The 27,429-nt window shown below is 41.5% G+C and overlaps 2 protein-coding genes across 6 annotated transcripts in view; one reads left to right on the forward strand and one right to left on the reverse strand.

Moving 5' to 3' along the window:
- Positions 1–27,429, reverse strand: part of LOC147018613 (rap guanine nucleotide exchange factor 2-like) — a 213,699-nt gene that overhangs the window by 48,569 nt on the left and 137,701 nt on the right. For all 5 annotated transcript variants that reach the window (XM_085898460.1, XM_085898458.1, XM_085898457.1 and 2 more), the window contains 6 exons: positions 27,102–27,348; positions 20,396–20,532; positions 11,095–11,306; positions 8,809–8,932; positions 3,729–3,967; positions 1,438–1,596 (listed from right to left, as the gene is read on the reverse strand). In XM_085898460.1, the coding sequence (XP_085754586.1) occupies positions 1,438–1,596; positions 3,729–3,967; positions 8,809–8,932; positions 11,095–11,306; positions 20,396–20,532; positions 27,102–27,348 (1,118 nt within the window). The remainder of the gene's footprint in view (positions 1–1,437; positions 1,597–3,728; positions 3,968–8,808; positions 8,933–11,094; positions 11,307–20,395; positions 20,533–27,101; positions 27,349–27,429) is intronic.
- The window catches only part of LOC147018617 (uncharacterized), a 57,644-nt gene continuing 34,054 nt past the window's right edge, over positions 3,840–27,429 (forward strand). The window contains exon 1 of the mRNA XM_085898461.1: positions 3,840–3,970. The gene's annotated coding sequence lies outside the window, so the exon portion shown is untranslated. The remainder of the gene's footprint in view (positions 3,971–27,429) is intronic.

The raw sequence follows: 27,429 nt of genomic DNA on the forward strand, positions 1-27,429 counted from the left end.
ATTGAGGAACTGAGCAGTCCAGTAAACCCTGCAGTTCTGGATCATCCTCCAGTGACCTTCAATGAGCACATGGTCAATCTCCTTTGCCACACCGCCAGCGTTGGAATACCAAGTCCAGCAATGAGCCTGTAGGCGCTGAAACCATGAACCAGCCACCCTAAATCCATGACTTCTCACAAAGTCAAGGAACTTAGTGCTATTCTGATTCACAGTTGCAGACACATGGGGACCAACACATGTCTCATAACCATTCCTATCAGTTCCAGTCGATGCAATGAAATCCCCCAAGACTAGAGGTATATCTTGCCTGGGGCACTGATCAACCACAAACTCGAGTGTGGCATAGAATGTGTCCTTCACGGTGAGATCACTCGCCTCAGTCGGGGCATATACAGAGACCAGGGAACTGACACCCAAGGAGTGATGAATCCTTAATCTCATAATACACTCGTTGACCGGTGTTACCAGAATTATCATTGGAGTCAGCTTATTGGACACAGCTACAGGAACTCCTTGGGCATGGTAACCATAAGTGTGGCCAGACCAATAGTAGGTGTAACCACCCGCCATGATCTCGCCGCAATCCGGTCTCCGAACCTCAGAGAGAGCTGCAATACCGATGTTCAAACGCTTGAACTCAGATGATAACAGAGACATGTGATCATCCTCTCTTAGGGATAGGACATTCCAGGCACCCACATAAAGGGACCGCCTCAGGTTAACCCAAGGAAACTGCCATATGGTGGACGACACCTGAGCACCACCCCGACACACACTACCACAATCTGACCTGGGAAGGTGACCCCGTGTTTCCCTCCTATCATCAAAGAGTGGGGGTCTCAAAGGCTTTGCCCCAATCCTGTCATCCGGTGAGCTGCCCGGTGGAGGGCAGCAGTACAGGAGGTACTCCCACGGAGTGGGTTTTCAGATTTGTTTGCATTTTTGTGTTTTGCGGAGTGAAGGGTTTTACTGTGGCCCGAGTGCAAATCCTGCCACCAACCTCCTGAGAAAAAGTATCAGAAAGACATTAACAATCCCTTTTCACAGTTATGACACAAAACGAACATATTCAATGACCTACACATGCAGTTCCTTTGCAAGGAAAACAGCAATTCTACTTGCGGTAGATTAATTTGACTGTGGCCAGGATCACATGCACCAAAATTTCATCCATTAATGATGGAAGTTTTTGGTCAGTATGTGAGTGTGATATGAAATCGACATTTATCGATATTTACTGATAAAAAAAAAATCGAATCCTGCCGTCAAGTCTAATTATGAGATGGAAACAGGATGACACCTCTTACTGATTCTTATTCCAAAATTTTTGTTGGAATTGCAAAAAAAATAACAAATAAAAAAAATAAAAATCGATGAAATAATATTACGAGAATTTAATATGCAGCGTCTCATCAAATATGTGAGTGCATTGCTTACCGAGTAGAGATGGAACCATGACACGGGCCATTTGGGGTAGTGGTGATGCCATAGTTGTGATGATGTTTGGATCCCCGAGGTTATAGGCTACTGGACATCGCATGACCACAGAAGAACATTCCACCAAATGGCCCGCTCTCCTGTCATTGGAGCGTGATACTGCAAAAGAAAACGACAAAAACCACAAGGAAAGAGTACAGACCCCATTTTACAACATGCTACAGCCATGAAGAATTTAGTACAAAGACTCCATTCTGATGAACTGTGCTGCTATCCAAATATAATAATTATTGTTTACAATTAAAAATCTCATCGTTACCCTTGACGCCTTGATGCTGTTTTACTGTGTAGTCCCAAAATCCACGGTGACGGGCAAGTCTGCAGCAGTGCCACTCAATTATGACCTGAATTCTTTTTTTGAGCTCAGTCTAAAACATGGAATCTGATCTTCCATCACATCAAGCATCATGTCTGCACATTATTCCTTCACAATTAAGGATCTTTTCCAAAGTCTTCCGTCTCATTCTGTGACCAAATGTTGACAGCAGCCTCGTCTTCAGAGTTTATAAAGTGCCACTATCTGCCATGATTTGTCTTGGCTGATCGTGCTTCTACACTGGCTTACAAGAAGATACACCACCTAACTGGGAATTTTCTGCTCTGCTCAGTTCTTCCTTGGCACTGCTCTGCTCAGTCCTCGGGACCACTTCCTTTATCGCCGTGGAATCAAATTTCTTAACTATTACTGACATCTGCTGCCATGAAGTGGAGATCCCTGGCCTGCTACTTGCCTATGATAGACAGGATGGCGTCTTGGCAACATTTCTTTTTCACCTTTGTGTATTTCCAGCCTAAGCACTCTCATATCAACCCACAAAGTGACCAAACTATGAACATGTTTCTGCCTAATGGGCTTTGTTTGCATGATGCAAGTAATCTTCCACCCCCACCCTTCCACCTGACAAGGAAACTCATGCAATACTTCACTTAATAATTCACACTTTAACTGCTGTAGTGACAAACTAGTGCCCAATCATGACCATTGCCGTGTGAATTTTAACAATCACGTCTCACCCGCCAATAAGCATGTATATTAAATAAAATGGACGACTACACTGTATAGTATACAGTACTCTCTTTTCTTGGCACTCCTCCTCCTATAATGCTGCCCATTTCAAATAAAAATAATAAATAATGGGCAGCTGTCGCTCCTACCCACGTTAACCTGGATCGATGGCGGAGTGAATTTTAAATCGATACTCTACTCCTCATCCCAACCTTCCATTGCTTCATTCTCCTGCTCTCATCTAAGGAACTTTCTCGCTGTCATCTCTTGCTCTGCCCCCAGTCCTTGAAGATTGCAGCCCATTGCCAGCTCATGGCCTCCCCTGACCTTTTAAAATCCACTTTTACTCCTTTACTTTTGCCTGCTTACTCAGTTCACTAACCCTGCGTGCATCTGTGCATTTTAGTCCACCGATTTCAACTCCGTCCTACTTCAGTCTGTTGACTCTATACACTCTGTCGGTCACCTGTTGCCATGATCATGAAATCCTGCATTAAAAAGTGCATGTCCTGCCATCGTGAATATGGCGCAAGTGGTGTTTAACTATATCAATTACTAGTGGGGTATGCTTACACGTTATAGACAATAACAAACCGTGCTTCGTACATAGGTACATAATAAATAGAAGCTTCATGATTACATGCAAGCATCACAGACCTTCTGCTAGATGAGCACAACAAGGCTGCACTTATTTTCGGATATTTCTATTTACGGATGCTTTGCGACGGTTCTGTGATTTTCCTGGTGTATCTGCTTCGATGTCCGTTGACACGCAAAATTTCAGCTTTCTACGACACCGGAAGGTACCGAACATGAATATCAGTGAGTCAGTGAGTGATTAGAATGAGATTAATACAGTATATGAGATGTTTGGCCTTGTATCCTTTTCCTCATTTACTGCCATCAGATATCGAATTTTGATAAGTGGTGTTGAACTCATTACACAATGGCAAGGTGCACACTCACCAGATTGCCAAAAAAAAAGAGATGATGGAGCGACGTAAATACAGCTTAGCCAAAAACAAAGGATGATTCATGTACATAAAGTGTGTGACAGCAATAGAACAATGTTATGTGATACTATATATATATATATATATATATATATATATATATAATATATATATATATATATATATATATATATATATATATATATATATATATATATATATATATGTTTTTTTGATTGATTGTTTTATTGCTTATAAAATCAGATGCTTACATGGGACAGATGGTGTGCTGCTTGTTGATAGTTCCAATTGCAACGATTTCTGCATAAGCTGTTCCTCATCGGTGTTTACTTGCAGCTGCATCAAGTACTGGCGTACACGTCGGCCCATTTGCGCGTCCTCGTACAGCTTGCGTGGGTTCAGCAGTGTGCTGCGGCGAGTGCGCTTGCGGTGTGTGACATTCTGCAAGGCTTCCAGTGCGACTGCTCCACCACTCACTTGTGAGACAGAGCTGGTGGGGATGGAGACAATTGCAATAATTGTAATGTCTTTCACAAATGTCTCATGCATATTTAGAGCCAAATTCCTTTTGATGTATAATTAAGAAATTGTTTTTATTGACACTCTGCATGCTTGCTATTTATATCAGACATTTCTGTACAATACACAAATGACTTTAAGAAAATGAGTACATCGAATCAGTTGGACAATTCCTGGTTCGGTAAGGAGGAATCCAAAAGCACCAGCCACCTTCCTTTGACTGGCTGACAGGATGACCTGGAGGTACACACACTCGCTTCTTAGCTGCTAAGCTGTCTATCCTGGGTTCGAATCCTGACCCAGCTATAAAACTGTCATCCCGGTGATTCATCACCGTCTGTGCTGTCCCACGAATCGATGTTAAACGGGAATCCCATCTACCAGCATTCGTTGGTGGATGTTAAAGATCCAACTGTGTCCTTCACGAAGAGCAAGTGAGCTATTGCAGGAACCCTGAACAAATTACAAATTCCTGCCCGAACCAGCAGAGGGCATTGCGTCAACAGTACAGCCTTGCCCTCAGCCAATGATGCTACCCCACATTCCTGTGCTGCATCTGACCGATGATGATTACAACCTTGTTTTGTATATAAATGCCAACGCCAGAACAATTATACATGGAAAAAGCACAATAATTCGTGCAGTTTGCACATTTACAAAAACTTTAATATCTTGAAGCATGTCCCACAAAAATAAGAAACAGCTGATAAAGTTAGCATGTTATGTTGAACCTCATCCTTCCATAGCTGAAGTTGTAAACCGAAGAAAAAATAAATTCAAAGCTGAAGAAAAATAACAAAATACCAGTGGCAGTTGGAGTAACTAGAGTGGTGTAAAACAACATCACAGAGAGTACATTAAGAAGGTGTCAGAAGATACCACAACAAACGAACAACAACTAAGAGCCGTTGTTGAGGTCCAGTGAAATTCTTACACTGGGAGCCCTGAGAACAAAGGCGCCATGAAAAACAAGTGAAAACGCTGTGATGGGTAAATATCACAACTTGGACCTCAAAGTTATGGGAGACACACCTCATCATAATCTATATATAATGGAGCAAGTGTATGTGATTATGGGAGGAACACCTCATAATAATCTATATATAATGGAACAAGTGTATGTGATTATGGGAGGAACACCTCATCAAAATCTATACATAATGGAGCAAGTGTATGTGATTATGGGAGGGACACCTCATCATAATCTATCTATAATGGAGCAAGTGTATGTGATTATGGGAGGAACACCTCATCATATTCTATATATAATGGAGCAAGTGTATGTGATTATGGGAGGAACACCTCATAATAATCTATATATAATGGAACAAGTGTATGTGATTATGGGAGGAACACCTCATCATATTCTATATATAATGGAACAAGTGTATGTGATTATGGGAGGAACACCTCATAATAATCTATATATAATGGAACAAGTGTATGTGATTATGGGAGGAACACCTCATAATAATCTATATATAATGGAGCAAGTGTATGTGATTATGGGAGGAACACCTCATCATATTCTATATATAATGGAACAAGTGTATGTGATTATGGGAGGAACACCTCATCATATTCTATATATAATGGAGCAAGTGTATGTGATTATGGGAGGAACACCTCATAATAATCTATATATAATGGAGCAAGTGTATGTGATTATGGGAGGAACACCTCATAATAATCTATATATAATGGAACAAGTGTATGTGATTATGGGAGGAACACCTCATAATAATCTATATATAATGGAACAAGTGTATGTGATTATGGGAGGAACACCTCATCATATTCTATATATAATGGAACAAGTGTATGTGATTATGGGAGGAACACCTCATCATATTCTATATATAATGGAACAAGTGTATGTGATTATGGGAGGAACACCTCATCATATTCTATATATAATGGAACAAGTGTATGTGATTATGGGAGGAACACCTCATCATAATCTATACATAATGGAGCAAGTGTATGTGATTATGGGAGGGACACCTCATCATAATCTATCTATAATGGAACAAGTGTATGTGATTATGGGAGGAACACCTCATCATATTCTATATATAATGGAACAAGTGTATGTGATTATGGGAGGCACACCTCATAATAATCTATATATAATGGAGCAAGTGTATGTGATTATGGGAGGAACACCTCATCATAATCTATATATAATGGAGCAAGTGTATGTGATTATGGGAGGAACACCTCATCATATTCTATATCTAATGGAGCAAGTGTATGTGATTATGGGAAGAACACCTCATCATATTCTATATATAATGGAGCAAGTGTATGTGATTACGGGAGGAACACCTCATCATAATCTATATATAATGGAACAAGTGTATGTGATTATGGGAGGAACACCTCATCATATTCTATATATAATGGAACAAGTGCATGTGATTATGGGAGGAACACCTCATCATATTCTATATATAATGGAGCAAGTGTATGTGATTACGGGAGGGACACCTCATCATAATCTATATATAATGGAGCAAGTGTATGTGATTATTGGAGGTACACCTCATCATAATCTATATATAATGAAACAAGTGTATGTGATTATGGGAGGAACACCTCATCATATTCTATATATAATGGAGCAAGTGTATGTGATTATGGGAGGAACACCTCATCATATTCTATATATAATGGAACAAGTGTATGTGATTATGGGAGGAACACCTCATCATAATCTATACATAATGGAGCGAGTGTATGTGATTATGGGAGGCACACCTCATCATTATCTATATATAATGGAGCAAGTGTATGTGATTACAGGAGGGACATCTCATCATAATCTATATATAATGGAGCAAGTGTATGTGATTATGGGAGGTACACCTCATATATGTATGCATGTATGTATGTATGTATGTATGTATGTATGTATGTATGTGTGTATGTACATCCACTCTTCACTTATTGGTTGGACAGCTGACCTGACGTCACCCACATTTGTAACCTGAACTACTTAACCTAAAGTATCCAGAGGACCCAACCCCCCCCCACCCCCGAGAACCCAAAAGACCCAAACGACCCTGAGGAACTAAGTGACCCAAATGACCCAAAAGACCCAAAGGACCCAAACAATCCCAAAGTGACAAAAGACTGAAAAGACCCCAATGACCCAAAATACAATGAAGACCATTAAAGACCCAAAAGCTAACAAAGACCAAAAATACACCGAAGACCCAAAAATAACCGAAATACCCTGAAGACACAAAAGACCCCAAGGACCCAAAAGACCCTAAAAACCCAGGAGAAACCAAAACACCCAAAAGACCCTGAAGACCTAAAATACCCAAAGGACACAGAGGATCCAAAAGACCCAAGGGATCCAAATTACCCAAGGACCCAAAAGACCCAGAGGACCCAAAATAATAAGAAGACATAAAAGATCCTGAAGACCCAGGGGATCCAAAAGACCCTGAGGACCAAAAATATTTGGAGAACCAAAAATACCTCGAGGACCAAAAAGACCCAATGGAATTATTTGGGACCCATGGAAATTCTACATGATGAAAAATTTGATTTCAGGTCCCCAACCATCCTCCCCACCCCAACACACACAACACAATCCCAATTCCTTAACCCCCTCCCAACTCTGTCCTCTCTCTGCACCCCCACCCCGACCACCACACCGAAACTAGGTGCTCCCCTCTCCCTTTCTTCAAATCCTCAAACCCCCTCCCAACCCAATGTCCTCAACCACCCTCCCCCTCAAAAGCCTCACACCCCTCGATCCCAACTCCATCCCCTCTCTGCCCTCCCTCCCCCAACCCAACTCTGTCATGTCATCCCCTCCCCCTTTCTTATTTTAGTCCTCAACTGCCCCAAACCCCAAGTAATCAACTCCCCTTCCAACCCTAAGTTATTAATCCCCCCAAATTATCAACGTCTCAATCTCCCTCTTCCAACTCCATGCACCCTAACCCCAACTCTCCATCCTCCCCTCCCCATTTCTTCCTGTTCTAAACAACGTGACACAAATATACACAGGGAACTTTGGCGCATGAGAAGGCTATTCGGACTATCATGCCTGCATAGTTCCAGTCTCCATTTTTAAAGAACAATGCTAAAAGTAAGTAAAGACGGAACGTTAAATTCACAATCACTTCCCCCTTTCTTCAATTATCCTTACAATAATTCATGGACTGGTGTTTGTGTAGTTGTTTGTTTGTTTGTCACGCGACTCCTCCTACAGTTGTTGGCCAATTACATCCAGACTTGCTGCATAGGATCAGCATGACCCCAATTAGTGTATAGGGGTGTTTTTTATCTTTCCGGTGGTCTTGGGGAGGTGGGGGAGGGGGGGTTGGGGAAGGGGGGGGGTGATGCTAATTCTCCATATAAATGTGTATCATGTAGCGCCACCTCCAGGTGATATTACAAATAGCCACTATTTTCAGTACAGTATTCCTGTTCCCACGTTTTCCAATGCAGTGAGGTGTTTTGAATTCTCAGCGGTAGGTATGTTTTGCTTCATGCACATAATCTGGGTTATTATTTTTGCCTATACAGAGCTGTCAGTTACCTATACATTGCCCAAATAAAGGTTTGCATCATAAGAACATGCTGCATGCTTGGAAGAAGATCGCTTGTAGGGTGGGTACTCTGCTAGTAAAAATAATAATAATAGTAATAATAATAATAATAATAATAACTCCCGCAACACCAACAGGCTTCCAGCCAAACTGGCTTTGAACCATACTGAAAACAAAACCAACCAACTTCCGAAGCTACAGACATATTCACATCATCGTTGTCTTTGCATATTGCACTCACCGCTGGCGAAACATCATGGCAGGGTCCATTCCAAATGCAGCCATCTGGCACACATGCCGGATCTCCTTGGCGATCATACGAAGTTTCTCAAAGTTTACCAAGCCATCCACCTTGGTGTCATTCCCTATCATTGCAGGAGAAGCCATAATTCAAAGAGCTTTGTTATTTAGACATCTCAATAAAGCAATAATGTGCTAAGTACAAGGTTACATTCCTAATGCTAATGGGCCATGCACTGAGTATTTCCACTTCTACTATTTAAAAATCTCATACTATCTTTTGCGAAGGGGGTGATGCATCACGGGCACCCTGAGAAAATTCAAAATATCTGCATTAACTGATAGGGGGCACTGCATGAGCAGCACAACAGTACTTCAATAATGATGCAACCAACAGGTTGATTTCTAGATTTGAATCCCAGTTCAATACATACATTTGCTTTTTCAAAGCATACATTTCAGTACATACATTTTCAATACATATATTGTTGGCTGTAATATATACTGGTATGGTGAAAAGACCTGATGAAATGGCAACGAGTAAACAGTGAATGTGATTGTTGATACACATCAGGTTTTTGATGTTACTGACACTGTTGTGCCTCGTGGTCAGGGTGGAAGTTTAGTTTTATTAATGTTGTGATGAGATCAATGTTGATGTGGACGTGGCTTTCAGAAGATGAAACTGTTGATGTCTGATTGGTGTGTTGACTTCGATGTTCAGATTGTTTGAATTGTTGGTGTGCTACAGGAGTAGTGCTGCTGGCAGAATGATCTGTTATTAGCAAATGTGTCATATTGTGGATCGCTTTAGTAACTAATGCCATGAAATCCTGTTTCACATGATAAAGGGACATGCAGTTGTCTGTGGGAAAACACAGATTTTTCCAGGTGAAGGCCAAATCTTAATTTGTAGTATTTGTCATTGGGCCTTATTTATTGCCATTAAAAATTCTGCTCGAATTGGGAACTGGCGATGACGTCGCTGAAATGGTATAGTCATAATTTTTGGAAACATTTTAGACATGATGTAACTATGAAACAAATGATTCGTCAAAGAAACTTGGGAAAACGACACTCACTAAATTAATGCACAATGTATAGTTAAAAGTGATGAATTTTGTTCGTTTTTATCATCAGAATATTTGTCAAAGCTCAGCACTCAGGTGGTTATAATAAATAATTTGTTTGTACGCATTAGCACTCAAGATGCGTTCCTGGAAAAGAGAGCGCTAATCAAAAATAAGCTAAAGGGGGTCATTATACCATTATTCTTAATACCACTAAAAATTTTGTCTTACACATGAATGGTGCAAGAGGGCTTCATTGGGGGTATCCATCCACTTAAAAAAAATTTTTAATCCAACATCAGTCATTATTAACAAAAAGATAAAATAGGTGCAAACATCAATAAAAATAATAATTTTCCTGTCGCTCCTACGCTGATAATACTCCTATATGGCAGCGGTGGGAGATGCAGTGGGAGACGAGGCTCATCCTGCTGCAAAACAGAGGTGGAGTAAACAGCACTGATTGACTCAGAGCATGTGCACACAGTACAAACAATGGCGGTGTGTGTGTTTACTCGGTGAGTGCTGCTTGTTATGAATGTTCTTAATTTTTTTGCAAAAACTTTTTCTCCTGGACAAAGAGCTCCATCACGAATCATTGTTCGACAGGGCAGCATTGAGAGAGGTATAACTGTATTAAACTCAAATGCCTCAACTAGCAGAATGACATGGTGGTGGTAAATCAGGGAGAGAGGAAAAACACATAAAAGTTCTATTACTGATGAGTGATATGGAAATTAATTTTAAAGCGAAGTAGATGTTAACTTTGATTAAGTTCATTGGAACAATGAGCCTCGGCTATGTATACAAAAAAAAACAAAACTGGAATTAGCTCATAGAACATGATTTAGTTAATGGGACATGTCTTGAAAGAAACTGAACAACTTCATAAATACCAGACATTTAATTGAAATAAAGCTTAAAATTCTGGGAAAGTATTACAAATAAAATAGGTTCATACATCTTTAACCATCATCAACTTCCTCTCCACCCCATCCCGCTCCCCCATTCTACCTCTCTCATCCTCCTCCCTCCCTCCTGCTGCCTCCCTCCAACCTCGTGCACAACCATGTATGCACCAGGTCAAACACAAGGCTCCCTCCTCTTGGTGCATACGTCATAGATGACCCCTTACTGAATGATATAAATGTAAACTTCAACAGGATGGTACTGTACCATTACAACCATTCTCAACCTCGAAAAACCACCATGCTCACCTTCATGCAAAAAGGTGAGATCTTTCTTTATTACTGGGAGCAGTGGAATGACTGGAGGATGCAGTGAACAGGCTGCCAAAACCTGCCGGTACTTGGTCATGTTTCTTGATGGGTCAAACAGGTCTTGGAGGTCACGATATAGACGCCCGTACTTGGCAGGAAGCTTCTCCCATGTTCCGGCCAGTCGTGTCACAGACACGTGACTTAATCCACTGCCATAAAACAGGATCACGTTATTTGCTATTTAATGACAAGCATAAGCACATTGCAATTGGTACAATGACTGGCAAAATCTATAATGATATTGTGATGGTTCTGGGAACCGAGACCCAAGGAAATGGCACGCAACATATAGCAGTTCCCGAGTCAGTTATTTCTTTATTACATGTTCCAGATAGGGTCCTCCCCTTGTGTCTAATGGGTTACAAGGGGAATATGCATTGTGAGGGATTAGGTTTTTTTCCCCCATTATCTTCTCTGACCACGATCTTCTCCTCAAACGACCGAGCACTCACTGCTGGCAGCCCAATTTGCATACAGGCACCAAAACCCCATTTTAATCTGCGCACCATAGCCAAACTGCCATTTCAACCACAATTCTCCCACATGCCAGTGATAACCCTGCCTGCTTCAAATACACACCAGACTTTATTTCCATTCAACACCACCATTCAAGCTTACCTTTCCAGCCTTCTTCCAAATAGTCAGGCAGCTGAACAAATGGATGTGAACGTTCTGGACAAAAGCGCTAAATTTTCCCCACGTGCTACCCATAGCTTCAGCTTTCCATTTTTGGTGGAAACCACTTCCTCTGAATGCATTATAGTGGCAATCTTGGATTTTCAAGATGGCCACCATGAAAAACATATCTATCAATATCTCAGCTTCTAAGCCACTTGGGATCATAATGTTGGTGTCTAAACATACATTTTCAGGGTCAAAGAATACAACTATACCATTTTGGATAGTGTTAGATTGGTTATTTGGTCAAAAATAAAACAAAACTTGGTTGTTTTCAGTTGTTTTTTTTTCAGGTAGAACAGTTCCATCAACATCAAGGAAAGAAAAAGAAGTAAAACAGATGGAGAAGTTTAGTGACATGTTTTATCGGATGATTATTTCATAAGTAATTAATAATTTCATTTATTTTGAGGTTGACTAGCATGATGGATTGGAACACGTGCTTGATCTGTCAAGAAAAGACGACAGAGCTTCTGAAATGCCCACTCAATGCACAAAGAAGCAGGGACAAGTCAGAACCATACAGCTCCTTCCTGGATGACGTTAATTTTTTTTTCAAAGCCTTGGGCACATTGCCAGTGGTGCTTAACTTTGGAGAAGCCATGATCGTCAGTGAACTGGTCCAAAACCGGGGTGCACGGCACAAATCTTGCTACGTCAAGTTCAGCAAAGAGAATTTGGAGAGACCAAAAAGCATGACAAGGATGACGCAGGGTTACTAACCCTAACAAGCAAATTTATTGAAGTAGTTTGAAGAGGACTCAGATTGTGGTTATCATCATGAAGAGGGATTTTCCACACAGAAGTTTCAAGGAGCAGGCTCTGTGAGTCTGGTTCAGGTCATCAATGAACTGGGAAACCTTTTCCTTGATGACAGCGATGAGTAACCGGCACGAGACAAACAGAATGATTTGTATGAATCTGTGGTGAACACGGTGCAAACAGTACATAGTCTAGGAAAGGATCAGAATGCCAAATATTGCAAAGAAGTTATTATTGATCACACATCCTTCATTCATGAGCCGATTAAGAAGAATGCCCTTCCTCTCTTCAGTTGTCCACAGCCAAAAGGCAAGACCAAACAAGTGGGAAATATCTCCCTACTCAAGGATGATGTTGTTCTGTTCTCTCACCTGTACATCGTGATGCAGCACAGGGTTAATGACTTGAGTACATTCTTCAGCCATAAGAACCATGATGGAAAATTGTACTTTGGAAAGAAATCTGATCTGCTAAACATTCTGACCAAAGACACCCCCAAATTATCCTCCTGATTTCATTGACATGAAGCTTCTTGATGGAGCTGCTGTGGTGCACTTGCTCCCCACTACCAACATTGTGACATTTGATGAGTATGCTGATCGGGTCTTTATTCCATACATCATGAAACGATTAGAAAACTCCAAAATAGTTCATATAGTATGGGACACATACATCCCCAGCAGCATCAAAGAATCCACAAGAGGAAAGGGTGTTCGGAGAAAGGTTGCGGGCAAGAACAAGCTCCCAGGAAACTGGGCCGAGTTCTTACGTGACCCAGCCAACAAACAGGAACTGTTTGCATTCCTTTTCACCAAGATTGCCACTGTGGATTGCCCCGAAGAGAAGGAAATCATCATCACATCTGGTGTCACAGCTATTCTTTGAGGAACCAATCAATCCATGGCACCATGTGATCATGAGGAAGCAGACACCAGGCTGCTCATCCACTTACAGAATGTTCTTCAGAATGGCTGCACCAACTGTTGATATGGATGTAGTGGTGATTCTCATTGGCAAGTTCCATCACCTGATCACTCTGTGCCAAGATGTGAGCATTTGGGTTGCCTTTGGTATGGGCAAGAACTTTACATATCATCACGTTAATGATATCTACAAAGACCTGGGTAGGGAGAAATCCCTGGCCTTCCCTAACTTTCACAGTTTCACGGGATGCGATACTACATCTGCATTCTTTAGAAGAGACAAGAAGTCAGCACGGGAGGCTTGGAACTGCTATCCCGATGTGACATGAGTCTTTACCAAAATGGTACTTCATCCTTACACAGAAGTAGAGGTTGGTGCTCAACATTTCCAGCTGCTGGAATGCTTCATTGTTATCTTGTATGATTTGACCCCTGACCTGCAACATGTGGATGAAGCTCGAAAGGAGCTGTTTTGCCAGAAGGGGAAGACAATGGAGAGACTTCCCCCAACACAGGATGCACTATTGCAGCACACAAAGCGAGTTGCATTTCAGGCAGGAATATGGTACACCAGTGAGCAGATTGAACAACACGCACCAACTCCAGAAAGTTGGGGCTGGACTCTCAATAAGGACAGCAATTCATGGGTTCTGTGTGGAACAGGTTACCTGTGGTCTCCAAGGCCTGCAGTGAACAAGTCAAATGTAGCTGCAAGATTCAAACTGGATGTGGCGCTGGGTATGCATGCAGAAAGGCGTGTTGGAAGTGCACTGAACTCTGCAGTTGTCACTGTGAGAAGCAGGCTGGGAATAAAATGCATGTGCACTGATGTGTGATGACAATATACCATCACATTTACAGTTGATATAGTTACAGTCCTTGCAGTATTTTCAGTGACTATGGTACATTAACAGTACTAGAAGCATACGCTCCCTACGGGAGCCATCAAGGGGGTCATGTTATTATGTTTATGCCTATTTTACTCCAACGGGTCCCAGGATCACACACCCCCAAAAATGGTTGCGATCGGTTCAGCCGTTTTTGCGGTACCTGGGAACAGACGGACGGACAGATGGTGAATTATAGTAAGATTCCATTTTGTTTTGTTTTTTTCATGTTTTATGTTCAGTTTCTTTTTTGTGTAACTAAAAATCATCTGCTGCTCTTCTAAATTGTATGGTTATATTCCTTGACCTAGAAAATGTGTGTTTATACACCAAGATTATGATCCTAAGTGGCTTAGAAGCTGAGATATTGGTAGATATAAGTTTTGACATGGTGGCCATCTTGAAAATCCAAGATGGCCACCATAATGTATTCAGAGGAAGTGGCTCATATCAAAAATGGAAAGCTAAGGTAACGGGTAACATGTGGGAAAAAATTGGCGCTTTTGTCCGGAACGTCCATATCCATCTCAAATCCGGTCCTAAGCTGCATGACTAATTGTCCAAATCGCTTTTACCCAACTCCGATGCTTCAACTCGCCAACCACACCAATCTCATACGTCTCACCACCACAAACCGTCTTCCCGCACCTCAGGATCATCATCTCACCTTGCTCATAAACATCTTTGTTTCACACTCGTACCCAAACCCGGCACTGCCACAAATGGAGCCTTTACACAAAGGTGTGCGCTTATCATTCCTTCACGTTCCTTGATCAGCAAGGACCACCATGCTATCCATGCCCTTCCCGGGCGTTAGAGCGACAGATGGGGACCACTGCACATCAGCCCCATATTGAGTCAAGAGCTCGTGTGCATGGCACATTCGGAGGGTAAATTAAAGTGATTGTAAACCGGCGGACTCATGGAGAGGGTGATGTCACCCCGGAGCATGTCTGAACCAATGGGTATGCCGCGCTCGGAGGAAAGAGGGCAATGCATGACCCGTGCTCCCGGGAACCACACCTACAAGAGGCGGGGATTTCACCAGTGACCCTGCCAAACTCCACCCCTCCAGAGGCCCTTAAATGTCGAAGCTGTTCACTGGAGAAGAGCTCGTGTGGTGGTTTCTGGGTTGTTGCTGGATGGAATGGATTCTACAAGGTTCATTGGTGCTTACTGCTGAAGGGTAAGGAATGTAACGGAACACTGAGGAAGCAAGAAGACCGAGCGCCATCCAATCTGGCCACAGTATTGGGCAAGAGGCGAAATCAACAACCACACATGTTCGGCAGTTCTAATCCTTACACGTTCTTTCTCTCCTTTTCCGACTCCTCTACTGTGGACGCAAAAAGAGCCATCAACAAGGGCAAAGACTGATCAACCGTTTTTTTTTTTTAGAACAACGACTGACTCACATCCTGTCTTTCTCACTCCAAGCACCCAGCACGACATCCCACTCGCACCTCTTCATCATGCACCCAGACATCCCCTTTGTTTTTCATTAACGCCCACCCTTACCCTCCCTGCACTTTGGACTAGTAAGTGCTGAGTAAGCCAGAGGTTGCCAATGCCTCAGTGTTTCTTATCTCTCTTGCTCATCTTTCCTTCCACGGAGTGATTCTGATGGCACCTGTCATGTTAATCAAAGTAAGACTGTTAGATAAATAGCTCAGATTAGTTCTGCTCTTTGTCTCTTTATTGCATGAATCTGTGTCATTGTATGTCTTTTGCCACACCACACATACTTATGTCCTTGCTGTACGAATACCCCCCTGTGAATAAACCCCTGATCTTCACTGTGCCACATGCTTTTCTTTGTGCTTCCTTTTCAATAAACCCTTGTTAATTGTTCAGTTCAAACTGCTCATAGTGTCCTTTCCTCCACTGGTTCAGCACTGTCTGCATGATTGTGAGACGGCAAATTTTACCCCTCATGATTTGCTCTTGTTAGCCAGTACGTACCCACAGTTCTCACAAGGCCATACTTAAATAGTTAGACGGGTACGTATTGAGGGCACGAACCTCGGTTAATCGAGTCAGCTCCTCAGGTAAACGGTGTCGGCAGGGAACCGTGTTAGAGTTGACAAAGTTAATTGATGTTCGTGGTTGCTCAGCAACCTGCCAGGCAGCGGAGTTATCCACGGTGCATTGGCCTCCAGGGCCGGGCATTTGGGAGGAACCCGAGTGCTTCCCCTCCTGGTAACCCCCGAATCCCAAATCTGTCACAATATAAATTGGCCTTTCACATTGCAGTTTCATTTATTTTCGTTAAACTTAATACATGAGTGTACAATCGCAACATCATGTTGTCTTTTGTATTTTTGTCTTGGTAATGTTAAAGAAACACTGATTGGGGTTCGTGGTAGGTTTCCTTACAATTTGCTCCACCATTGAAGGTGGATGGAGGTTATGTTTTTCCGCCATTTGTCTTTGTGCTTGTCTTTGTCTGTGAGCAGGATATCTCAAAAAGTTACAGACAGATTCAGGCGAAATTTGTTGGCAGGTTGAGTATGTGAAAAGGATGAATTGATTCGATTTTGGTGATGATCTGGAGCTGGATCCGGATACTGGAATTTTTAAAGTGACTGTTCATCATTTAGAGATAGGGTTAACCAGAGTTGGTGTCAAAGCCACCCAATGCTCGCCTGTTTATACATTTATCGTTTTTAAACGACGAGTCTAATAATTAATATTTTTATAAAGCATTGCAGTGAAGTATAATTATAAAGCAATATATGTATTTGTATATTGTAATCAGTAACAAGAGCGCAAGTGAGCACAATATACGCCCTAACAAGAAGGTATATACAGAATTGTGCTACTACATGGAAAACAGCATCCTGGTTGCCATGGCAACCACTTTAGATGACGAACATATGTCGCTACACACCGTCTCCAAAATCTGTACCTATGTACCAAATATGAAACGTGAAAGTTGAAAACTTTGCTAGTTAGAGTGCGGACAGGAACGGATAGAAAACAGCATCCTGGTTGCCATGACAACCACTTTAGATGATGAATGTATGGCGCGACACACCGTCTCCGCAGTCTGTACCTATGTACCAAATATGAAACGTGAAAGTTGAAAACTTTGGGAGTTAGAGTGGGGACAGGAACGGATGGAAACAGCATCCTGGTTGCCATGGCAACCACTTTAGATGACGAACATATGTTGTGACACACCGTCTCCACAGTCTGTAACTATGTACCAAATATGAAATGTGAAAGTTGAAAACTTTGGGAGTTCGAGTGCAGAGAGGAACGGATGGAAAAACAGCATCTTGGTTGCCATGACAACCACTTTAGATGACGAACGTATGTCGCGACACACCGTCTCCACAGTCTGTACCTATGTACCAAATATGAAACGTGAAAGTTGAAAACTTTGGGAGTTAGAGTGCGGACAGGAACGGACGGACAGACAGACAGAGACATTTAGACAGACGGACGGACGACCGGTATCACATAATACGCCCCGATATGTATATATATATATATATATATATATATATATATATATATATATATATATATATATATATATATATATATATATATATATATATATATACATACATACATATATATATCATGCGTATCGAAAATAGTGTGGTAGATAAAAACATTAGAAAGGAAACTAGAGGGGGAGCACTCGGGAGAGTGCAAAACCTCCACCGCCAATACTGCTGGGTCACTCAAGTTAACCTTATATCTTATTCATTAAATATGATGTCAACAGTGCTGACAGAGTTATAGTTCTTTTCTCCAACATTTTTTTTTTGGGGGGGGGTTGGAAATCACTTAAAACATGTAGAAATGCAAAAAGAAGAAATCAAAATTTTGTTGAAAAAAAAGTTGCAAAAATTTTTTTTTCTCCAATAATTTTTTTTGGGGGGGGAGGGGGTTGGAAATCACTTAAAACATGTATAAATGTAAAAAAAAAATTTTTCTCTAAATTTTATGGGGGGGGGTTGGAAATCACTTAAAACATGTAGAAATGCAAAAAAAATTTTTCTCTATTTTTTTTGGGGGGGTGGGGGGGACCAAGTCCAAAATCTAATGGCATGATCCTTGGACCATACCCAATCCCCCCACCAAGTTTCGTCGAAATCCGTCGAGGAGTTTTTCCGTAATACTGTTCTGAAAACAAACAAACAAATAAACCAATGTCACCCGCAGGGTGACCCGTATCTTGCCAAAAGGTGACCACGTGTGACTTCTTTAAGGTCACACTGAGGAGAACAGAGCTGCTATCCACCAGGAGCGACTCCTTGAGGAATATATACCTACGAGAGATTCCGATGAGAATCGTTCTACAGAGTAACCATGAAAATATGCGTTTGCCTCATAACGTCACCAAATGACGTCATAATGTCTCAAGCTTGACGTATCTAGAAAGCACTCATCGAGGTGTTCAATTTGAGGTACTACACGATATGGTTCCTAAAACTTGAAAATTTGACTTTGGGGTCAAATATGTTTGACCTCAGGCGCTAACCATAAAGGTCAAGGCCAATCGCCACCAAAAATTAATCAGCTGAGCGCCAGACCATGAACTATATGCCCATGGACTTTGAAGACAATCCGATCAAAATTACTCAAAAAATAAGGGTTTCGTCGACTCCCCTGATTTGCGACAAAGTGACCTTGACCTTTGACCTTGACCTTCAAAATTGTATGTGCTGAAAGGGACCTCTATAGGCCTCTGATATGCGAAGTTACAAAAATTTCCAATGATAACTGTGCTCTGCAGAGTGATTTATACATGATTACAAACAAAAAAAAAAACAACAAAAAAAAAAAACATATGAAGGTCAAGGCCAATCGCCACCAAAAATTAATCAGCTGAGCGCCAGACCATGAACTATATTCCCATGAAGTTTGAAGACGATCCGATCAAAATGACTCAAAAAATAAGGGTTTCGTCGACTCCCCTGATTTGCGACAAAGTGACCTTGACCTTTGACCTTGACCTTCAAAATTTTGTGCGCTGAAAGGGACCTCTATAGGCCTCTGATATGCGAAGTTACAAAAATTTCCAATGATAACTGTGCTCTGCAGAATTTTTTATATGTGATTACAGACAAACAAAAAACAAACAAAACAAAAAAAAATACAAGCTGACTAATATATCTTGCAAAAACTTCGTTTGGCAAGATAACAAACAAACAAACAAAAAGGGGTGAAAACAGTAACCTCTGATCTTCGATGGCGGAGGTTAAAAATAACGCATCAAAAAATTTAACATTTTCATGCTCACGCTGACGCTGATGCTGAGCGGGGGTATCGCTTTTGCTCTCTGTTCTTTGAACAGGCGAGCTAAAAACGATATATAGCACGATATCTCAAAAGATTTATGGATAGATTCGGATAAAACTTGGTGGGTGATTTGGGCTGTTTGACAAGAACAAGCCGATGAGATTTTGGTTAACATCCAGCTGTAGATCTGGCCTATCAATGGGATACAAAACATAAACTTTTCAGCCTGGTGGAGGTACGTGCTCTCTAAAGTGCCATTCCAGATTACTGCATTTGTTCAAATATTGTCTTATCGATCTATAAAGCTATATTTTGTTTTGTGAAAGAATAAATTACGAGATCAAGACAAGCATTTTCTGGAGTTTCAACTTAAACCTGAGGCATTAAAAGGTGATCACTGCTAAATAAGTGTTTGCTGATTTTTCTTAACATACTGACAATTAAACAAGTGTTACATGCACAAAATTTCACATTTTTCATCTTGTTAATTTAAAAAATATATGGTGACTGAACACCTTCAAACAAAACATCAAAGCTTTTAACTCTCCGAAGGATGGCAGATTGTTTACGATCAGCTGGGATGTTTCTGTGTTTTCTCACAATGGAAACATGGACATTGATTTTTGGATATCGATTCGTGCCTGGACTATTGGAGTCATTAAAGACAGTCTACATCACAAAGGTTTTGCTGTCGTAAATTTGGCCAGTGCCTATTTTGTGAGCACACACCTGATGATGGCAAACATAGAGTTGAAGTTGTTGCAGGCGCGGCAGTGACATGCTATCTTTATGAAGTGTTTTATAACCTTCACACGCTTCATTTGACTCGGCTCTCCAAGCACCTCAGTGGCAACCCAGAACGTTTCCTAAGAAGTAAGGTGAGGGGCACACAGGAGAGGAAAGACAAGTTATTGCTTTTGGTTGTTGAGTGTGCTGTTGTGAAGAAGACATGTGGTTATCTGTATGCAGTCGAAACGCACTTTTAAAAAGGAACTTTTAATTATCACTTAAATAGAACAAATGATGCAGTTACTGGATACTGACTGCAATGCCTCTTGAGTAATCCATTCCACAACGTTCGAATAATCTAAGCGAGTGGGTGCTGACCGATACTTCAGGGATAGGTCAGGGAAACATCTGGAGTCAGGTTCTCCAATCATGTCTGTCCTAGATCTCTGTAAATACAGGCTCTACACCCTAGACATGCTCTTTGTTATTTTATACTTGCTGTATCTACCTGCAAGTTCAATGCTTGGAGCCAGCGGAGAGCAGTGCTGTTACACAAGTGTTGCATGCTGCCATCAAATACAAATCAGATATTCCAGATACATTCATGGTCTGCCATCATCTCTGGCTCGGTAAATAATATTTGAAGCTGGTCACTCTCAGAACGATCACACGATTACAAATTTTATAACACAAGTTCCCTGGAACTTGCATGAATGGAATGAGTTGAAAAGTGGTCGTTGTTCTCGGGGTGTGCCTGGGTGGCTTTTTGGGGTAAAAAAAAAAAAAAAATTAACAACCCAGGAGGTTCAGGGTGGAGGGAGCATGCAAATTTTCTCCAAATAAATGTGTTCCCAATTCTCTCTCCCCCATTTATCAGGTATGATAAACTTCCAGAGATGCACATCAAAATCCCCCAAAGTACTTTTATTTTTATTTTGATGCTGAAAGATGCTGTTTTAGCTTTTTGCATTTAAAAACACCTCGTGCATAAACCTCTTCAACATTCATCAGGAAAACAAAGCCACTGCATATAAATACAAATGTGTGTAAGTTTAAATGCTAATTTTAAGCACCCTTTTGTACGAGTCCCAAAATGATTGTAGTAAAAAAAAAATGACCGTTTTTACAGCCATTTTCCCCTGCTGTGCAGGGGTTAGGCTTTTTTCTTGAGGCAATGTTTTATGGCCGGATGCCCTTCCTGACGCCAACCCTGGTCGCCTCTTACGACACACAGGGATATGGTATACCTATTCTAACCGGGGCATACACCGGGACCAGTACACTGGTACTCACTTCGCCGACCTCAGATGGATGACAGGCTGAGTCAACCCCCTGGTGTTAATTCAGCAGCCAACGGGGCTTGAACTCAGGACCCTGGGATCCCAAGCCGCCACCCGAACCACTAAGCCAACACCAGGCTTCCCAAAATGATTGTAGTGCTGATGGAATACAGAATGAAAGGCGTCGTTCAAGTGTGCTATATGAAGTGAGAGCAAGGCTTTATAACATTCCAATTGACAATGCAAACAAGGTATTGGAAAATCAATAAGCTATGTTATTCATCCCTTTCTGTTAATGTTTACTACTCATTCCATACCAAGCTCTTAGACCACCGATTGAAGTGCGTTCCAACTTGTTTCGGATGAAGTTGACACCTGTCGACTGGCTCCCGATCTTGTTGCACCTTGAACCTCCAAAGATTCAGCGAGATTTTCAGACCAACAGTATTTTGGGCCAAAGGAACAGGAAACCAAAGATACCTTTCCATTAGGACATTAAAAATCCTGACACAAGATGAAAGTCCCGAAAGCCTATCACAGCGAGTAGTATTAAGCCCAGTCTAGACGGCACCCAACAATGACAGGCTGCTTGGAATTTATCGATGGCCCACCAAAAACTGCGTTTCTGACCATCCAGTAGAGCCTGAAGGCTTTAACGTACTCCACAAAGAGTGGTGCAAGCCTGGAATACAGACATCCCATGAAAGACGTGAACAAAAGCTTTTTCAATGGAAGATGAGGCCATCACCCGAATGTGATTGTGGGCACCCAGTTCAAACCATGACCCATATTATATCTGAATGTCCTAATCCGTTCCTTACCTTCAGACATGGCTGACATTCACAGGCTCACACCTGATGTAGTTAGGTGGCTTTCAAATCTCGACATAAACCTCTAAAAAAACGTTGCCAATCCAATGGCATTTGAAAGAAGATTATTGTTTTGATCAAAAAGTCTGGTTGAAACATTTATCCCAGACACAACAGCAACTCGAGTCAATGTTGAACAGTGACATAAGTCGACATGCAAGTCATATTTTCTTCTCCAGACTCAGTTCCGGTGTGCAATTGATGTTTTGGAAAAACACTGTTTCCAAAGGTCAGTGGTATAATGTATCGCCAGCATCCTCGCCAAATTCCAAATTCCTGCTCGAACCACCAGGAGGTGGTACTTCATCAACAAGTGGTACTTCATCAACAGCACCCCTTTCCCCTGCAAGAACTGATGCGAGCCCGCACTCATGTGCTGCATCCGAACAACAATGACGAAAGGGTCAGTATTTGAGGAGTTTTCTCTCTGAAGAAATTGTCACTTTGAACAGAGTAACTTCCATTTTTGGGGGACTAATGAAGAAACGCCTTGTAGGTGAGCAGTAACAAAATAAGAGCATCAGTAGGATGACATTGTGACATTACATCGGTATAAATGAATCAATGAGGATGTGGGCATTTGGTATGAAATAGACTGACATATAATAGTGTTTGTCAGTATTCAATTGGTCCCTGGAGTTAGGCCTAGGTCACATTTGCCACGGCGGCCGTGGGGGTCTCCAAAATCTACGGCCACTAGCAATTATACGGCGGCCGCAGTATTTCCACGGTCACACAATGTAGCAGTCACATATGTTTTTATTTTTCGGGGAGCTGCACGGCGTATTTATAAATTGTGGAGACCGAAAACATGGGGTTGCCGTACGGTCTTTGATTTGATGTCGCACGGTGACCTTAGGGCGTTCCTGCAGCGGCCATAGAATTTTCAAGGCAGACGCAAGGTACCCGCAAGGCGACTGCATGGGGACCGCAGGGGGGCCCTAAGCCGAACGTGCGGCCAGACGGACGGTAACGAATGGGTTAATTATTATTTATTTTTTTACCAGTTTTTTTTTTTTTCGGCTTGTCGAATTGCTAAGGCGAACGTAGAAATGAAAAAAGTTATAACTCCGCGTTATAATTCCACGGCGACCTTACGGCCTGTAAAATATAGCCATACGGCGTAGGGCCACCCTGAGGCCACCTCAGAAACTCTGTGGCCGCCGCACTTTTCTGTCAATTCAGAGGGCGTACGGCCGCCGTATCCTCGCCGTAAAGCAAATGTGACTTAGGCTTTAGGTCTTAGAAATTGTGGAGACCGAAAACGTGGGGTTGCCGTACGGTCTTTGATTTGATGTCACACGGTGACCTTAAGGGGGTCCTGTGGCGGCCATAGAATTTAAGGCAGATGCAAGGTAGCCTCAAGGTGCCCGCAAGGCGACCGCAGGGGGCCCTAAGGTGAAGTGCGGCCAGACGGACGGTAACGAATGGGTAAAAAAAAAAAAATTTTACCACTTTTTTTTTTTTTCGGCTTGTCAAATTGCTACAGCGAACGTAGAAATGAAAAATTACCCCCGTGTGGGGTTGACGGTCATCTCTATAATACCACAAGTTCTCAATGTTCAGTTCAGGTAACCGAGAAACAGTCCAAACTAACCGTTTAGATTGAAATAGTTCACAGAGATACACTAGGATAATACTACTAATGACATAATTAATAAATATGTATTGTTCATTTAGTACCCGGATTAACACATCAGAATCACCAGTAAGTGCAATACGTAGTTTTCCGGTCCTTCCACTCTCTGGGGATATTTCACTTCCGGTTGTAGAAAAAAAAACAAAAAAATAGGCTTAGCTCTCTGAGATTATGATAATCCTGTAGATTATTCTTCACTGATTATAATGCAACTTTCAGAATGAAAATTGGTCAAGTATTTATAGAGATATTGAGGTTTGGAAAATCGTTAGAGCTCGCAAATTCATTAATTATTAATTCCACAGAAGTTTCGTGACACTGCACAAAGTAACATGTCAGGTAAGAAAAAACATTTTATATGTCAGATTCATTAATTATTAATTCATTAATTATGGAATGTACTCATTGATATATTAATCAGAAAGCCTGAAGCATGTAGCGTAATTTATCACTTATCCCCTCATCCGGGATCCGTGGCCTCGCCCCACAGCCTGCAGCCCGATGTCCGCCGGTGATTATGTTAGATATCAGCACGATCGAGAGAAGCCTGCGAATTATCCCTGCTGCTGCACTGAATTGATGCAATCGTTCGGCCAGAATATTCGTTGTCAAGATGTTGCGTGATTAAATCACCAATACAGTCACTCGAATTTATACCGCGGACATACTTCTTAACAATCACCTTCACCCCAGAAACCGCAGTCAATCTGAACCACGCTGGCCACTGCTCAGACGCCATGACCGGACTACTGTGCAGTAGTTTGGTTAAAGATGACTCGGCATTTTGGCGCGCGCGCACGAAATTATATTTTGAAAATAAATGCCGACGTTTACATTTCGGGTTTTGAAACTTTTGCACCTTCGGCGGAAAATGTGTAAATATAAAAGGCTAAAAATGTGTTTTATAGCAAACGAAGTGAACTTAATACTTAACGCGTGCACGTGAGAGAATAGGAAATAACAACAACAACACAATAGCCCTGGCTATTTCGAATCCGTGGCGTTAGCTATGACTTTTTGCTTCCGGTTGTTGTTAAACGCTGTGTGGTGTATAAACACGATTGGGTTTTATTTATATCTTGTGAATATTACTTAACGCGTGCACATGAGAGAATAGGAAACAACAAAAACAACACAATACCTTGGCAATTGTGAATCCATGTCGTTGGCTATGACCATTTTGCTTCCGTTTTTTTGTTTTGTTGCTGGTTTTTTTTTGTTTCCGGTTTTTTTCATGGGGAATGATGCATGCCGGGAGATCATGACCGGAAGTGTTTATTTATTTATTCAATTATTTTTTCCCAAAGTTAATTTTCTACTTCCGAAGGTGATTTTTTCCATGACAGGAAGTGTTTATTTAGTATTTAACATTACCGGGAGTGATTTTGAAAGTCTTTCCGGAACTTTTAATTTATTTTATTCTTGACCAGAAGTGATCGTTTATTTATTTATTTGTTGAATTATTTTTTCCCAAAGTTAATTTTAATAAAGATATCTCCCGCATCATCAAAAAATAATTTTTAATCGTGATTTACATTATTTGTTCGCTGATCCCGCATCCAGGCCGAAGTAACCGGAAATTGCGTCAAAATCATCAGCTGTGCGGCGCTTACACGTACCACGGTATAGTTGGCAAGTATACAGTTGTGAACAAGTTATATGTAAAGTCAGAAGCGAATGTAAGAAGAATTCTACGTTCGCTTCTTGGCTTTGCCTCTTCCATATTATTTATATTTCATTTCTCCTTCCTTCTTTGCGAATCGCATCGGCGTTTTTGGCCATCTTCCAGATCATGTGACGATCAAACGGGAAGGAAATTCAAAAATCTGTCCAGTTCGATACAAGATAATATTTTTTACTATCATAATCAATAAACAGTTGCCGAATATCTTGTAGAATGGCAGACTCGATAGGTTTTGAAAATGGCAATTTTTATAACTTACATGACCTTGTCCCTGACCTTGAACCTGGACAAAAGTTATATCGTTGTACAATACTCATCGACCTCTACCCACAAACGAAGTTTCATCGAGATCGGAAAGAAAAATTGTTGACGGACGTACGGATGGACGGACGGACATTTGGCCCGGCTTTATGAGGTCATCTCGGTAGAGATGACCTAAAAAAGTTATAACTCCGCGTTATAATTCCACGGCGACCTTACGACCTGTAAAATATAGCCAAACGGCGTAGGGCCACCCTGAGGCCACCGCAGAAACTCTGCGGCCGCCGCACGTTTCTGTCAATTTAGAGGGCGTACGGCCACCGTATCCTCGCCGTAGAGCAAATGTGATTTAGGCCTTACTGTAGTGTCTGTAGTAAATGCATTGTAATTTTAATACATATATTTTTTTCACTTTTATGGAGCAAACCTGGATGTCATCGAAACTCCAAAATTGACATGTGGCGGAAATAACTCCACCTTTGGTGGTAGCCGGTATTACAAATCATCTTCCTTTATCTTATGATATGGATTATGATAGGCGATGTTGTGATCAATATAATTTCTTTCAAAAATGACAAAAATTAAAAAGTGCATTTCCAAGACTGTGCCACAGCACATTGCCCACCAAAGGTGGACCAACAAGTGTATTCCATCTTGGAGGGCGGCAGTGCCCATTTATATTTAGCATGTAAACTTGTATACATTTATATTTATATGCAGTGGGTTCCTTTTCCTGATAAATGTTGAAGAGGTTAATGCACGAGGTGTTTTGAGATGCAAAAAGCTAAAACAGCATCTTTCTGCATCAAAATAAAAAATAAAACTACTTTGGGGGATTTTGATGTGCATCTATGGACATTTATGATACCTGATACCTGGAGTAGTTGTGAATAGAGCCTGAAGCACAACAACTCTATGTCAATATGACAGAGCTTTTTCCTCTCAGCCATCCCAATCTGAGTATTCTTCAGACCTGATTTAGGGCTTCTTCAAAACGGTGCAGGGCTGTAGGATCACTTGGAGCTCCAAGGTGAAACAAATCATTCAGGTATTCTGTCGGTTCCACAGCACGGAACAGCTGGAAAAGTCGCAGTGAGAGTTGTGCTGCAAGTTCTGATGAGCTTAGCTGCAACAAGCCAGTATAGCTTTCACGAAGAAGTTCAGCAGCCGCTTCATCCGGACAAAGGGCCGAAGGACACAAAGCTCCTTTCAGGTAGTACCTGCATTGCAAAAGGTGAAGACCATGAAAATAACCAGACGAGATTTATCGTTATTAGAACACAGCAGTCCAGTCCTGCTGA

Source organism: Eptatretus burgeri, chromosome 10 (genome assembly GCF_056783735.1).
Source record: "Eptatretus burgeri isolate ZD-2024b chromosome 10, Ebu_testis_v1, whole genome shotgun sequence".
Classification (NCBI taxonomy): Eukaryota; Metazoa; Chordata; class Myxini; order Myxiniformes; family Myxinidae; genus Eptatretus; species Eptatretus burgeri.